This window comes from Apium graveolens, unplaced genomic scaffold (assembly GCF_009905375.1).
Source record: "Apium graveolens cultivar Ventura unplaced genomic scaffold, ASM990537v1 ctg1923, whole genome shotgun sequence".
Classification (NCBI taxonomy): domain Eukaryota; kingdom Viridiplantae; phylum Streptophyta; class Magnoliopsida; order Apiales; family Apiaceae; genus Apium; species Apium graveolens.
In genome coordinates, this window is record NW_027417447.1 from 1 (window position 1) to 16801 (window position 16801).

The 16801-nt window shown below is 36.1% G+C and overlaps 2 protein-coding genes and 1 pseudogene across 2 annotated transcripts; 1 reads left to right on the forward strand and 2 right to left on the reverse strand.

The window, feature by feature from the left end:
- The first annotated feature begins 1008 nt into the window (after positions 1–1008).
- Positions 1009–2369, forward strand: LOC141700201 (calnexin homolog; annotated as a pseudogene).
- Positions 2370–3696: 1327 nt separating this feature from the next.
- Positions 3697–6175, reverse strand: LOC141700205 (lipid phosphate phosphatase gamma). Its single transcript, XM_074504025.1, has 2 exons — positions 5055–6175; positions 3697–3993 (listed from the first exon to the last, which is right to left on the reverse strand). The coding sequence occupies exon 1, from the start codon at positions 5746–5748 to the stop codon at positions 5077–5079; it is 672 nt and encodes a 223-aa protein (XP_074360126.1). The 5' UTR covers positions 5749–6175; the 3' UTR covers positions 3697–3993; positions 5055–5076.
- Positions 6176–6480: 305 nt separating this feature from the next.
- On the reverse strand, positions 6481–15765 carry LOC141700199 (importin subunit alpha-9). The gene is made up of 11 exons (XM_074504018.1): positions 15599–15765; positions 14917–15136; positions 14394–14547; positions 13719–13821; positions 13089–13273; positions 12652–12731; positions 12202–12352; positions 8309–8390; positions 8167–8225; positions 7787–8092; positions 6481–6898 (listed from the first exon to the last, which is right to left on the reverse strand). Exons 1-11 carry the CDS (start codon positions 15648–15650, stop codon positions 6737–6739), a joined length of 1554 nt encoding a protein of 517 aa, XP_074360119.1. The 5' UTR covers positions 15651–15765; the 3' UTR covers positions 6481–6736.
- Between the last annotated feature and the right edge of the window lie 1036 nt (positions 15766–16801).

The following is a 16801-nucleotide window of genomic DNA, read 5'->3' on the forward strand; positions in this document are numbered from 1 at the left end:
GAGCGAGCGCTGAGAGCGAGCGCCGATGAGCGAGGCGCGAGGAGCGCACTGCGGGCGAGGAGAGCTGAGCGCGAGAAGCTGAGCGGGCGAGAGAGGGGGGCGAGAGAGAGCGAGGGGGAGAGAGAGAGAGGGAGAGAGCGGGAGAGGGAGAGAGGGAGAGGGAGAGCGGGAGAGGGAGGGAGCGAGAGGGAGAGGGAGAGGGCGAGAGAGAGGGAGAGAGAGCGAGAGAGCGAGAGGGAGAGAGAGAGAGAGCGCCAACCTATGCAATTGTTACGAATCCGTTTATCAACCTATGCGGCCAAAGCGCAGGATGATACGAATGAACATGCCGTGGAAGAAAAGAAGCAAACTGATTACAACTCAAGATTTGAAGCTACAACACAAATGCTACATGAATCATATGAACGCTTGAGAGAGGCTAAGAAACAAAAACAGATTTAGGTCATTGAGTTTAAAGACTTAGTTGTAGAGCAGCCAAGGTGCAAGGCAAAATCAAAAGGAAACTCAAGTTTGCAGCAAAGACTTATGGCAATGGGGACTCACAAAAGCAACAAGAAGTTCCATCGATTAGTTTATTAGCCTCTGTAAAATGATAAATTTATGTACAAAATTAGGGCACTCTTTTTCCCCTTTTTCTTCTAGGGGTTTTAACGAGGCCCTTCTTCAATTGTAAGCTGTGAATGCAATTGTTTATTGATCAAGTATCTGTACATCGATATTGAATTATTATATCAAGGCCATCACATGAAAAGAAATATTGGCTTTGTCCAAATTTTGTGTTAGTTTTCAGTTCATTATCTAATGTCCAAATATGGCTTGATGTACTATATTATTTTAGATAAATGTTTTTGTCTCATTTTTAACACTACATTGCAATCAACATTAATTAATTTGCATAGTTGCTAATTCTGATTTTTTTACCTCTCCTACCGCAAGAGTGGATATTGTACAGGAGTTTCAAAACAAAGAGAAAGTAGTAACAAAATTGATGATCAAGTACTGTAGCAGCACGTTAGCTCGTACTCTTATCTTAATGTTGGTGCTTTCTCTACTCCTCCTCAATTGTCAGATGATTGGGACCAGGATGCACCTATGGAAATTGAAGATGACGAAGCTACAAAACCTGAAGGATGGTTAGATGATGAGCTCGAGGGAATTGAGGATCCAGAGGCATCTAAACCTGAAGATTGGGACGACAAGGAGGACGGTGAATGGGAGGATCTAAAATTGAAAACCCCAAGTGTGAGGAGGCACCTGGCTGCGGTGAGTAGAAGAGGCCAATGACGAGGAACCCAGCATACAAGGCTATTTACAAGGGTATATGGAAGCTTCAGCAAATTCCAAATCCCATCTACTTTGAACTTGACCTGATTATGAGCTTATTGCTGCAATTGGCATCAAAATCTCAACAATGCAAGATGGCATGTTCATTTTGATAGCAAATGACGAGAAGATTGCAGAATCATACAAGCAGACAAAATGGAAGCCCAAATTTGACGTGGAGAAAGAGAAACAGAAGGCCGAGGAAGAAGCAAGCTGTGTATCCAATCGTCTTTAAGGCATGCAGGTAGAGCTGGCCAAGTGTGCGGTCCGTGCGTGCCGGGCCGGGCCGCACACGGGTTGAACACTCGGTAAGTGAACACTGAACCGGACCGCTGAATTACGAATCGGGCTCGGGCCGGGTTTGAACCGTGATTACAGGATTCGTAACCGGACCGTAAGAATTCACGAACCGGGCCGTGCGGGTTGAATCACGAACCGGGCCGTGCGGGTTGAGCCGTGTGCACCGGGCTGGTATTAAAGCTCATTTTTAGTTTGGAGATAATTACTAAAACAGTTCAAGTACTCTATTTCCTTGCTGTTTGATCTAGATTTGTGATTTCTGAAGTTGTTGAAGTGACTGTTAAGTGAATTCTAGTTGCACTTAGCTCGTTTCCAGTAGATTTAGTTGTTTTACTGTATCCATAGTAGAAAATCATAAATGAATTAGTTGTAGCTTATATACCTGGTAGATTTAGTGTACTGTGGATTTAGTGAATTGGAGGAAGATGGAAGTTACAGAGATTTGTTGTCAAGTTCAACTATGAGCACCAAGTGTTTGATAAATTCTCAGAATGAAAGAAGAAAGAAGATGTTGTGCGGGCCGGCTCGGGCTGTGCGGGCTGGCTTGTCGTGCGGCTCGTGCGGGCTCGTGCGGGCTCGTGCGGTCCCGGGTTCTAAAATTGGTATTCGTGTTCGGTTCACCTGAATTACCGAGCTGTGCGGGTTTGAACCGGCCCGGTTCGGTCCGAATTTTTTACGGTTTCGGTACGAACCGGTCCCGAATGAGCGGTTCAAACCCGCCCATTTGGCCAGCTCTACATGCAGGTAATGGCTCAGGTTGCCTTTTTCTAATGCATATATGCGGTTTTAGGGGTCTAACTAGTTAATTACCTTGTTCTATCTTGTTATTGCAGAAGAAGGTGTTTGACCTCCTCTACATGATTCCAGACATTCCTTTCCTTCAGAATCACAAATTCAAAGTTTTGGTAGTTAACTATGGACTATTGTCTATTTCCTTCTTATGTGTTATGTCGTCTAGTCCATTTTAATGTGGTTGTACTGTCCATCAACTGGTTTATCTGAACTTGTCTTGCAGGATGCTGTCGAAAAAGCTGAGAAGCAACTAAATCTCACAATTGGTGTATTTGTCTCCATTGTGGTGGTTATTTTCTCAGTTCTACTAATAGTTCTTTTTGGTAGAAAATATAAGCCCGTATCTCCAAGTCAGAACCTTTCTTGTAGTGGATTAAAAGAGATACTTTTTTGATGATTCTAACAGTCTTGTGCCTTCTACTTCTTTTTTGTCACTGCTGAAGCTAAGAAGACTGATGCAGCTGAGCCTTCAAACATTCAGGAAAGTAACGAGAAGAAGAAAGAGGACAGTGAGTATACCATAGCAGCACCTCGGAGAAGGAATGTTCAGCACGATGACTGAGATGGATGGAGAATAGCCCATTTTGAAAGTGGTAATGTTGTAGCCATAGAATTAGTGGCAGACCACCTGGCTTGATAGTTACAACGGAAAGAGTTTCTGATCTACTTTTGATTCTTCAAGTGTAGTTTTGAGCTTTTGGCTCTGTTAGATCATAGATTTCCAAGTTATTAGTTTATTTGATCGATTTGAGCAATCGTTACGCAAGCTGCATTCCAGGTGTGTACGGATCTTACTCGTGTGTCCTTTCAGATAGTGGCTATAGAAGTTGTTGGTGGTGGAAATTTCTGCATCCAGTTAGTAGCTTACCAGAAAGAGGCCTCTATCATTCAGCAAAAACTTGCTTCTTTGAAGCTTCAAGAAGCTCCCACACTTGGTTCCTTCAATCCCGAGAAGAGCGATCTTCTCCTTGCACAGTTCAGGGAAGATAATTCCCGGTACAGAGCAATGGAGGGATAAATTTACAGTTTGCGATTTCTAAAACCTAGTCAAACTGCATCATCACCACATGTAGCTAACTTGCATATTTTGGAGATTAGCATAAACATGACTTCAAAATAGTATTTTGACATTTATGCTCAAGTGGAAACATTAGTCAGGTACATCACATATAAGCTTAATTACTTCTACCTTCTACTGAAAGATGCATTTGTGACATTAGCTTATGTTAGGTGCTCTTGGTATGTGCCATAGACTTGTTTGATTTCTTTGTTATCTCACCAAGAGAGTGCACTTAATTAGATTGTTTACTTATATGTCATGCTCCCGTTGTTTCATTATAGCTCATCATAGTATAAAATTTTGATCTATCCTGATATTGTTTCCAATTAAAATGTGAAGATAGAGGATGTTCCTCAAGGTGTTGCTCGGTCTGCAAAAGCTAGATTTGAAGTGTTCTACATCGATTATGGAACCCCAGAACTTGATTCCAACAGTTGTCTGCGACCTTGGGATTATTCTGTGAAAAAATCATCAGGCCTTGCTCACATACGCGGCCTTGCTCATGTCAAGGTCCCGAGCTGGAAAGAAAGAAAATTACGGTAAGGGGGCAGCTTTTCTTAGGAGGCATTTGAATGCACCATGAGAATGGTAATCAAGAGAATTGAGGATATGGTGATGTGGGTTAATGGGATATATAAATTCAAATTCCACCTACTTTAATGGCATTTTAAAGAAGATTAGTAATGGGGAGAAATAAATATTTTATTATTAGAAATAAAATAAGGTATGGCTCAAGAATCCTTTGAAATAAGAAAGGTGAGGAAGCTCTTAACATTTTACGTAGCCACTAGGATGCTCCTAGTGTAATCTTCATAACTACTATAAACAATAACGCTCCTAGTGATTTAGGATCACCTACTTTTATGACATTAAAAGAAGATTAGTAACGAAGAGAAATTAATATATTATTAGAATAAAATAAGTGATGGATCAAGATTCCTTGAAAATAAGGAGATGATGCTCTTAACTTTTTAAGTAGCCACTAGGAGGCTGTGGAGCAAGATTCCGTTACAAATTCCTTATATTTCAACTTTGGAGACAATATAGTTAGTCTCTTGGAGTTGCTCGTCATTAAATAGGTGGGGAGGTAAATGTGAATGTACAAGGTCAACTAGCACTATGAAATGAAAAGGAGTAAGGTAATAACCCCCCCCCCCAACCCCTCCCAAACCAATCCAGGTAAAGAAACATACATTATCACATGGCTTCGTCATAAACACTGCTAATTATATAAAACCACTATTAAGGTGTAGAAGGAAAAAAAATTGTTTGTATGATGTACAAAATGTCTAACACAAGTTAATTGCTGGATGCTAGCAATATACTTAAACATTAATGTGAATATGTGATTTAAACAAAATTAGCTAGTACCAACCAAATCACCATAATACATTAAAAGTATGTCAGTACACATCCACAATGCTAATATATCTTGATAGCAAGGTTCTTATTGCTAAAGCAATAATGAAAGTCATACTTTAGCTAGAAAACACCATGGTAAATACGAACATTGCATCTGAGTTTCTACAGATGACCATAAGAGTCAAGTTCTTAAATCAAACCACGTAAAAACAATTACCTGATCGACCTTCAGTCCATCATCAATCGCTACGCTTGTACGATGAATGCTTCCTAGCACCCCTTGCATTCTCATACTCAAATTTCAACACATGTGGTATATGTGAAGTATCCTTAAAATACAACACGCTCCCAATTGGACTCTCTTCAATCATAGGAAAAAAAGGCCTGAGCTTGTAATTAACAATCCAAAACCAACCCCCACCGAGCACAGCACCCAACGTAGCACCCGCAAACACCTGTACAACACTATGGTATCCCAAATAAACTCTGGAAATCAAAGTAAGCACTGCCATTGGCCAAACCACATACCCAACAATCCCCATTTGGTTTCTACTCAAAACCCCAAACTTGGTTTGAGTTAAAAGGGTATAATAAACACTAAAAAAGAACATAAATTGCGAATGACTGGAAGGCCAGCCATGAGAATCACAAGATTCAAGAAGCTCACAAGTAATAGGCCTAGCTTGTTTAACAGTAGATTTAATAAGCTCATTAATAAACTGAGAAATAACTAAACCAACAGCAAAGAACAAGCCTTGAAGCTCTCTACGAAACAACAAATGACAAGTGAATCCACAAAGACTTATAAAAACAGGAACAAGAGATACCCAAGCCAAGAAATACCCAAAATAATCTCCTTTCTGGTACCTAACATGGGTCAGTGTCACAGCTCTAAGGGGGATGTGAGACATGATTTTGATTGTGTGTATAGATTATACACACAAATTTGTAAGAATCTTGAAATGGGTAGGTGTGAAATAGGATAAAGATCGGAATTTTATTGTATAAATTGTGGGATTAATGAAGAATGATGATCAAAAAGATCAAGATTCAAGAATGGGGGCTTAGACAATGTTGGGCTTGATCTGATTTTGGGGATAAATCGGAGAGAAAATAGGGAAGCAATGACTCGGAGATTTTGTAAGTAAATATTTTCTTTAAATAAAATAAAAGTAAAGTTTACAGTGTTGTGTTTGTCAGTGTGTGTAAGAGGACTAGGTGAAGCAACATTCATAGAGATAGAATGAACACACGCACACCAAATTTATTGGCAAGTTTGTGATTATGTTTCCACAGAAGTTGTCATTGAAAGTTTACTTGAAAGCAGTTCGTATGAAACTTGTGCTTTTTAGTGTATCTGAAATTTTGTAAAAATATGCTTAAAATATAAACACTTGCTCCGTTCCATATTACATTTTAGATTTTTCCCAACAAATTCTACTTTCTAATTTTAGCACAGAATGACAAACCTTATATGATATGATACATTCTTATATGCTTTGATGATTGATCAATAATTAGCTCGTGTGTTTCTAGTATACATAGTACAATTTTTAAATGGAAGACGCAAAATGAATAGAAGTGTAAATACTTTTTTATGCAATATTTTGGGAGCCTTTGAACTCAAAATTTTTAACATAATATACAGAGACATATAGAGGTATAACATAATACATTTATGATTGTGATAGACATACAGTTTTGTTCCACCTCTACAACAACCTGGGCTCTTGTACTTACAATCTTTAACTACGGCTTTTAAAACAAGCAGAAGCAGGTGATTCAAGAGAAACAGACGACATGTAAGGCCGTTGAAAAGGCTATCTCAAGGTTTGTCTGGTCTCCATTCACATACAGGGCAGTCCTAAGAATAACTTTTTGTCACTGCTCCATTTAGTATCATTCAATCCCGTAGTCCTCCCCAAAGTATTTGTCGACCAATTCATTAGCCATGTTTCTGAGGTCTTCATTTTCATGAAACTGAAACCTCTCCATGGCATCAATGCCATCCTCTCTCTCAACAAGCTTTGGACCCTCGTCATTAGGCACCCCCCTTAGAACCTGAAGGTTAGAAAAACCACAGAGACATTATTTAGACAGATTCACAAGAAAAACCCCTAAGCCTTGAGGATTACTTGAAATGGGAACATGAAAAGTTGAAGCTATATAGTATTATGCATTATTGTGCTTTTGCTTGTTTGCATCATTATGCACAACTTCTTCACAACCAAAGCAATGAAGTGAGCAAGTCATGATACTTTAATGTTTCTATACAATGTTCTTGCGGATGATTAATCCAACATAAAAAATAGCAAAGGCATTAACTTTGTGAAGAATCTGAAACAGTGTTTTTCTGACAAGGGCCCTAAGAAGCCAACAAATAAACCTGTCAGATAACACTAAAATTGTCCATTGACATTATAAAGTACAAAATGGACATTAATTCCCAGAGCTATAAATTGGTAAGGCACACCCTTAATTTCTAGATTACAGAAAATCATATACTAGCAATCAAAAAGAAGGAAATGGTAATGAAAAGAAACAAAATAAATTAGTTTTCCTGTTGAAACACAAGATATTATCAAGAGAACTAATCTTCAATCAGTTACAAAAAATAACATGAGATCTAAATCACATGTGAGTTAGCTGTCCAGAATCTAGTGGATGCATAGTCGACTTTCAAGGACAGGTAAAGTATTTAATTTAATATATATAACTCAGTAGACACAATCACAACCAAACAAGTAAGTCTCTGACAATTGGCCCATTATATTTAGAATATTAAATCCAGTTCCACAGTGTTATTCTGGATGAGATTGGGTTAAAGGGAAATTCTTAATTATTTAATAAATCATATAAAAGAAGGGGGGAGAAGAGAAGAAGTTTTTACATAATGTAAAGCCATATTAATCAGCGAAAGGATTTTCACAGAAGAACCAGCATTCATACCAGTTCAATGAATTGAAGTCCTAGTCTTGCAGCCTCAATATCAGCGGATCTAACTAAATCAATAAAACCACGAAGGCATCCTCTTCCAACAAGATAAATCAAGTGGTCCAGTATTAGATTAGGCCGTCCAGAAACTTCTGCTGGGGCAACACAGAGATTCCCTAGAACATATGCTACTTCTTTTCTTATGTCAAATGTTGCTGTTGTAAAAAGGTGCAACAATGATGAAACTGCCTTGCTCGAGAATATTAACCGCTTGTGTTCAACAGACCCAGCAGCTATATTGGATAGCACCCAAGAAGCTTCCTGCAAAAAGAATGGAGCATGCAATGAGTATAGTAAAGTCAACTTTCATAAAAGATAAGCAAGATCAAACTTACCTTCTTCAACACACGGTGCTCGCTTTTCAGACATTTAATTAGTGCAGCTACAACATTATCTGCAAATGTTGTATTTTTAAGATATAATGAGTAGTCAAAGTTAAAGTTTCTCAGTCAAAAGTAATTGCAAGTAAAAACTTGCCTGTGATTCCATGTCCAGGAACCAGGACAACATTTGTTGTGCGCGCGTCACCAGCCACAAGATTACCTAAACTCCGCAGTACCTAAAGAGAAATATTAATATTAGACTTAGCTTACCTGTATCGTTTTATTGCTTAACAACATTTTTGTATCTTTAGATAGATAGAATAACAAACAGTTCTACAGACTACATGTACATGATGTGAACTGTTCGCCTATGCTTAGGATGGGATGCTCGCAGGCCAAATTCTGTGTTCAACCGTGATTTAACCTTCATTTTTCCTGCACATGTTTACAGCATCTATCCCAATTGACCAACTCCCTGGGAGTTAAATATTAATCTTGTCTAGGCTCCTATGACTTGCAGGGCAGTGTTAAAATGTGTTGATAAAACCCATATTCGTGGATCTATTACTGCATGAACAATACTCAATAATTCATAATTCAAATATATAACATAATGAACATCACAACTTTTTAAAAGACTTCCTAAGACTTGGGCACCAAGTGAAATCCAAACTAAAAAGAAAATAAGTTTTAAGTATATACTTCCAAAAAATGATCAACTGCCATGATTTGACAAGGAAACAATTATCCTATATTTCCCAAATTCATTCCTTCACATTAAGTACTGCATTGGACAGTTAAAGACTCGGGCATGGTATGGACTATGGATACTCCACACTTTTTTTGGACCAAAAAGATGTAGTTTACAAAATATTGCCAAGTCCGACATTAGAGAGTATCAATGTTGGACAACTTCTGGGTAACATATTGTTAGGTAACCAACTCATCCAAAACCTTAAGGTGTTAAAGGGAGGCTTTAAATTGATCATATATAATTCAACATTGCCCCTCACTCGTTCATAAGAGTGGACAAACTACCAAACAAGACAACGCACAAATATATTAAAATAAGATGGGTGAAAGGGCTTAAACCCACTACCTCTCTCTGAAACAAGCCCGGGACCATATCTAGTAACCAGGTCATCTAAAACCTTACAATGTCGGAGGGAGGTTTTAAATGGATTATTTATTAGTCAACACATAACATTGATTTAATATTTAATATAATACAAATATTAAATCAATTATAACACTTCATCTATACACACAAATATCACTAAAAGTTTAGTTTATAGATTCCATGTTACATGTTATCTCACCAAATGAAAAAAAAGGACCACAAAATTTATGAGAGTTGAGACTTGAGGGTAAAAAACCACAATCAAGAATCAATATTCCAGAAGCTATCGGAGCATTCAAGGTTTGGAGTACATAATACATAAGAGTATTTCTTGGAAATAGCAGCGTCATTATTTAAAACATTCAAAAGCTCGAAGATATTTTCAGAAACAACTAAATCGGCCTATTCTTCTACCTCCAGTTCCATTTGTCATCATTAATATGCTTCAAAATATGATCAAAAATTTCTCTATATTTTGTCCATGGAAGCAAATTCATCTCCAAATTCTTTGTCTGGATCAGCTTTAGAAGTATTTTTGGTAGTACCAATAAAGGGCAATTTACTGTCCTTTGGGGCATTAGGTTTATGAAAACTTTGGTATAGCTTCTTTAATTCAACAATCATGCACTAAATAACTCAGGTTGTTGTCCAACTAATCTACAACACTCACAATCCAATTTCACATGCAAATCATGCGACCACTTATAATTTTGTCATTTTCTTTTCTTGTGAGCTTTTTCATTTGTCAGGCTTCAAACTGTAAAATTGTAAGAGGATGGTCAATAGAGAAAACCCCAGGGGTCAAAGGAAAACTTCTGAGTTCTAACACTGCAGGGAAAGATTTGCAAATATTACGAAGCTCAGGTACTGTTCTTAGTTATGAAAAACTTTAGGGGTCAATCTAATTGAAGTTTGAGACACTGACATTGAAATATAATGACGAAAATGTTTAAAATTACGGTGAAAGTTTAAGGTATCTAATACTGTAGTAAATAAATGTCTAACATGATAGGGTGATGTAAAGTACAAGAAGTTTGAGCTAATGAAACAGTTTCCTTGGTCTTAGCAGCTCGCAGCTGTTGCTTTTTTTCTTCCTCCTGTCCGTGTAACTGAAGAAGGAAATGATAATAAATGTAATTGATGAAGGTAAAGGCAGATCGCACAGGTAGTTTCCCTTCTCTCCTCTTTCTCTAGAAAACTAATCCATGCATGGAAAGTATTATTTCCTGGATATATACATGTGACTAGGCAGCTATGAGTTCAGCTGCATTAACCGCTTTCACTATGAATAGTTGTTGATTCTCTGACAAACTTCGACGATATGGTGAGGCTATAATTTAGGTGGGAAGATATTAAGTAAATTCAAGTACCAGGAACTGTCAACTTCATTAACATCCGGTACACAAGACTATAATTCGAAAAGTACTTGGCTTCTCCAAGTTTCAGAAACTTGGATGCCTATATGCGGGTTATAAATCTAGTCGTTAAGTGTGGTGTAGAGCTGGCAATTTGGTAAGACACAGTAACACTACACGAACACGACACAAATATTTAGTGTTTGGGTATCAAAATTCATTACATGAACACGAAAAAATATGGATATATTTAGCGTCAGGTTTGGTTTTCCAAAATAGGTACACGACACGGAACGGAAGTACACGAAATATATAAAAATTTAATTTGTAAAAATATATATTATTTATACTGTCATGGATATATTATTCATATATTTGTACTAAATATGGATATATTATTCATTTAGTTGTACTAAACACAGATATGTCAATTTGTATTTTAGTGTACTTGCAAGATGTTATTTTCTCGAACATTTCTACTCTTTTATGCATTATGTATTCAGAACTTGTTTGTTGCCTGTTGGAAACTTGGAGGCTAATTTATTAGTTATTGCATTTTCTAACAATTATTATTTAAAGATATTTTCATATATAATTTGTGTACTTCCGTGTATTTCTGTGTAGACACGAAAATATTCGTTTCGGGTTAGTTTTACCCACATGGTACACCAACACAAATCTGAACCGTGTTCAGCTTTAAAGTTTGTGACACAAAAACATGAAAATACAGGGAACGAATGTACACGATACGACCCATTTCCAGGTCTAGTTAGGTGATGGAAAATGGGTAAACTTCAGTGATTAGATAAATACAGATTTAAATCATTTATTTGAAGCGTACTCACTAACTTCTTGTGCAATAATGCATGTAAACTAAATAATTTGACTTACAGGATCCTCTACAAACAAAAGCAAACCAGAAGATAATACACATCAGTACATAATTACATATATATACGCCAAGTAACTTTCACGATAATCAACTGAATTTGGTCATAATGGGCATCAAGCCATCAACTAATATCTGTAATAGGTCCTGTGACAATGGGTCTAGTATCAGTAACAAATTTGTGACACGGGAAGGAAAGATAGGCCAATAGCTGATTAGAATACTGATAGGATTTGAATACGGATGTATATAAGAAAATGACTTTTAGTTATAACAAGAAGTGTTGTTGTAAGATCCTAAATTTTAAAAGAGAGGGATGCTCCGTTTGCTCCTATACTTTCCCTTCATTCTTGTTACTGTCCATTACCCATTCCTTTACTTTCCTTTCTCGTCATCTGTTTTTTTTAGTAAATTCAATTGCATAAATTTAGATATACAAGCTCATGCCCCCACCGGGGTTAAAACCCTCAACCTCGTATTACCAAGAGAAGAGGGGCCGTATTACAAAGAGTGTTCTTTTTCAAAATTACAAAGAGTGTTCTTAATAAGTGTTATTACGGTGATAGACCGAATCTGATAGGATTCAGTAACTGGTAAAAATTTAAACAGTGAACTGTAAGAGCAATCTTTCTTAAAAAATGTGAATGCAAATGCCAGTTTGTCAATGACGTGTTTGTAAATACCGGAATGAGCAACTGCAGATTATTCGAAGTTGTCAACCTCTCTGTGAGTAATTGAACGGCATCACTCTTCACCAGAATACTTGTAGCATCACTCGATAGTGCGGAAAGATACACAACAACCCATGCTACTTCAGTTGCCAACTCTTCATCCCTAATTAATTTGACAATCCATCTTGATTAATTACCGAATAGAAATATATGTATTCTCCATAGATTAAAGTATTCGCGGCAGAACAGTACATAAATACATAAAAGATAACTTATAAATAGTGAATGAAGAGAAGAATGGACAAAATTATGTAAGGCTCGTGTTGGAAAGGCCATGCAGAAGAAGATGAAGTATCATATGAAATCGAAAGCTCAGAAATGCAAAGTCAGCCAACAAGCAACGGAAAGAAAAATCTTAAAAGCAATATAAGGTGACAAGTGCAAGGAAATCTATAAACTTACGACTTTTTTAAGTGTCGTAGAATGGCATCAAGTACTCCATTATTTTTTATAAGCTCAGTTGCAGCTTTAGGTTCTGGTCCCTACATTCAGAATGATATGAAATTAAAGACATCTTTTAACGAATGAATAATGAGAACGTAATACTGCAAGTAAGGTACAAAAACAAGACACGCCTATGATTATTATAAAAGACCTGATTCAAAATCCTTCCATTGTGCGCTTAAGAGAAGAGAACTCTAAAGGAATTGCAAATCTTATTGTTATAGCTAACTGTGACAACATTACATTAAACAACAAGCTCTGCATACACGCAATATTTCCCCCCACGAGAAATTTGCCAAAGATAATAAAGCTTTTCAATACAAATATTAAGAAGGTACAATTTACATAAAAAAACATTGGAAATTTCCAATCCAAAAAGCAATGAGGAAACTGACCTTTATCAGGTTTGACAATGCCCATGCAGCTGTTCTTACAGCTGAGCCTTTGTCTGGTAGCATCATTCTTGCCAGAGGTGGTAATGCTCCTTGCGCTAGTAGAACATTTCTCAACTCCACTCCTTCACCCGCAACATTCCCCAGTGCCCATGCACATTGCTCGGCAACAGGAAAGGAACTCTTTTCTAGACATAGGCATACAAAACGTTACACAGAAGAGACAGTGTACTACACCCTGGAGTTGTTGAGTGATTATTAAAAAACAATGACAAAAAATATATAGGAACTTGGAGATTAGAGAACATAAACTAATGAGGAAGTCGCTTACTTTTTATATCTATAGGAAAATAAATTTGGTCCATAAGTGGAAAGACATAGGGGAAGAAAAATGCAATATATACATAATACATGTAATATGTTCAGGAATGGAGTATCAGTTCTCAAAGATAACATATACAATTAGCAGCTTATAGCAATAAAGTGCATGTCTTTTGAAGGATACTTGACATGTGAGACCTTAAACATTCAACTCTACTAATGATATTTTTTGCCACTGCTAAAGTTAAAGGCTTAGATAGACCAATAATAATCTACGTATTCCATTTTAGTCGGAAATAACACATCACCAACCTCCAAGATGAGCAACAAGCAATGGTAATGCTGGTAATAAAGCTTTTGTTTCTTCTGGCTTTCCAGCAGCTATGTTTGTCAGGCACCAAGCCGCTTCAAGCAACTGCAAAACAGGAATAAGGATATAAACAACAAAATCATCTTCAGAAGAACCTCCCAGGTAATATTTTAGAAAGAAGCACAAGTTTCGTAATATCACATGACCTTGAAGACCATACATACATAGTTAGATGATTTATCAAATATGTGCAATACCTTGTACCTTGGTGTAGGCTATTTCGAGTGACATTGTACTTGCTAATGGAACAACAAAAGGGTAAGTATGCTAGGCAAGTAGGCATGCAATAAGAAATATTAGAGAAACTACAAGGAGTGAAACAAGCAATTTTTCAATGAGTATAAAGAGGTGCCAAAGAGGAGCATGCTCCAGAACGATGGGTCTATTATAGAGAGATATCAGAGATCAGTAGACCACTAATGACACTGGTTATATTATATAATATGTAATATACAAAAGATGCTTATGGATATTATGTGAAAAAAAAAATTTCCTGCTGTGAATAAAGAGGGAAAAAATATTTAAAATTTTATCTATTTTATACAATCAAGCAAGTTACACAGACATTCAGAAAACATGAAGTACATGCTAATAATGAATCAGAATTTTCTTTTGACCTGCTCATCCAGAGAGCCAAATGATAGACACTGCACGAGAAGACTTATCGCTCCTGAACTAATGGCAACTTCAATGGGAGGGAACTCTGATCTAGACAGCAAATGCCTTAATTCACGCAAAGCAGCCACCTTCTTCTGTGTAGCACCCTTGCCCCTAAATACAACAACAAAGAAAAGATCTAATACTCCAATATAATGTTGGTAAAAAAACACTAAATGCAGTACCTCTTGTATATGTCCACCCCCCCCCCAAAACCCACCACCACCATGACCTTGCTTCCATGTCCTTGGGGCATAAATTATTTTAGTTGAATACTAGTGAATAGTACTTAAATGCGTGATACAAGAAAACATAGCTTACACGACTAAGTGGACTAATTTAGAATATTTGCATGGACTTCAAATTTAAACTAACAGATGGACACAAACTTAATTGATGCCAAAAACTAAGATGTTAAGAAGTGCACCTAAGGAAGCTCTTAATTTTTTCGAACTGCATTTTGTAGCAAGAGAAATCACTTACTGGTAGGCAACAGAAACTTTTAATTTTTCAACAGCTGCAGAAGTCTGAGCCTCCAAGACGGATTGGTCTTCTTCAATCATCATGTCATTCTCTATAGAAACATCATTATCACTACTAACTCCCACTCTACAGAGTCGCTTGGTTCGCACAAGGGCTTCTCTTCGTTCTTTTCCAATTGTAACTGCATGTTGCTTTCTACGCTGTGCTGCAACATGTCCAACTGTAGACCACATACAAGTTAATATCCCTCTATCCCGCTAAGACAGCAGTACATTGTTGTAATTGGCAAATAATTTTTTTGTGAATAACAGCCCGAAAATACTGCCACACCAACTTTATCAACTAAAGTCAATGAAACTAATATTAATTCGCGGACCATTGGCATATTTGCTCTATATTGTACAACGACTAAACCTCAAATTAGGATGGATATTAACTTCATTTCAATCGAAATAATAATGGCAAGGGTTTGAAGTAGAAAGTAATGAATAACAAACAGTTGAGTGGATTTGAATTTGAATTTGAAGATTGATAATTATAATAGAGCAATAATTAATTGAATTATTTTGCAATATTGAATGAAACATAAAATAGATTCGAGTTAAGAGCAAGCCCAGGGTTGTAACAGGATATAAAATGGTAAATAAGTAGAAATACGATATACAGAGAGGAAGGAGTTGACCTGAGGACTTAATAGGGTCTCGTTTATGAGAAGCTAGGGTTTCGTCCGCCATTATCCAAGTTCGATAAACCCTCTTTAATTTTAGCTACCAAGTGTCTCTGTGCGTGTGTATGTGTGTTCAACAGAGGGGGGATAGAGATGGACGGCGCATTGGCGCAAAGATAATGCATCGATCGACTTCGTAAAAATTATTATTTTTATTTTTTTTTTAAATAAAAGTTTAAGTTATATATTTTTATTCAAAGAAAATTTTAAAAATTATCATTTTAATTATGGGGTCAAAGCAGTGCAAAAAAGTCAAGCGACTATTAAAATGAAATTGAGGGAGTATAAAATTACAAATAAGTTTCAAAAAAAAATTACAAATACAGAAAGTTTTAATTAAATTGAATACAGTACAGCTGGGACAAATCCTCAACCGTCATACAAATGGGTGATAAAACAAATAATATAATAAAAATAATTAGATGATCTATTTTCCGGTCGTTTATATTATATATAAGTATAATTATATACTTATATATAAATTAAATATAATTATATACGATAGGCAGGAAGCCGTCTACCTCATTTCCTCTCCAAGGGTTTGCCCATTTTCAATATAATTAACATACTTATATTTACTTTAAATATAAGTATATAATTAGAGCGCAAAATTCATATCTTTCATATACTTCCGTCTTTCATGTACTGAAGGACAAACACATATCCGACATTTTTAGCATTTGTGACCAAAGGGTAAACACATATTTGTAATACATTTAGTATATAAAAATAAATAAATTAACTAATTAATTAAAATATTATATTTTTTTATATAACTTTACATATGTAGATTAAAAATATATATTTACATGTAATGGTATACTTTTATAAATACATATATGAATTATGTGTATATATACATATAAATTATTTTATATTTTTTTTACTTATATTTATATTAAATATAATTATATACGATAGGAAGGAAGTCGCCTCCCTCCTTTCCTCTCCTCCTCATAGGAAGGTTATATTGTGTCGTATACCAAATTGTTTAATCTATTATAACCATAGATTTTGAAAATCAAAAATCAATATTAATTGGTTGACATAGCGATTAGTGATTAATTGGTAAATTGGGAATTAATCGGAAGGAATAATGAAAACAATAATCAAATATATATTTAAATTAATTTTTAAATATTATAAAATCATACACAA

Bases quoted from the DNA above. Each gene is read 5' to 3' on its own strand.
- LOC141700199 (XM_074504018.1), bottom strand. From the start codon at position 15,650: ATGGCGGACGAAACCCTAGCTTCTCATAAACGAGACCCTATTAAGTCC. The intron at 13,274-13,718 runs GTTGGTGATGTG...GCCTATGTCTAG, and splicing joins GCTTGTTGCTCATCTTGGAG to AAAAGAGTTCCTTTCCTGTT. The intron at 8,391-12,201 runs GTATTTACAAAC...ATTTCTCTTTAG, and splicing joins ATCTGCAGTTGCTCATTCCG to GTACTGCGGAGTTTAGGTAA.
- LOC141700205 (XM_074504025.1), bottom strand. From the start codon at position 5,748: ATGTCTCACATCCCCCTTAGAGCTGTGACACTGACCCATGTTAGGTAC.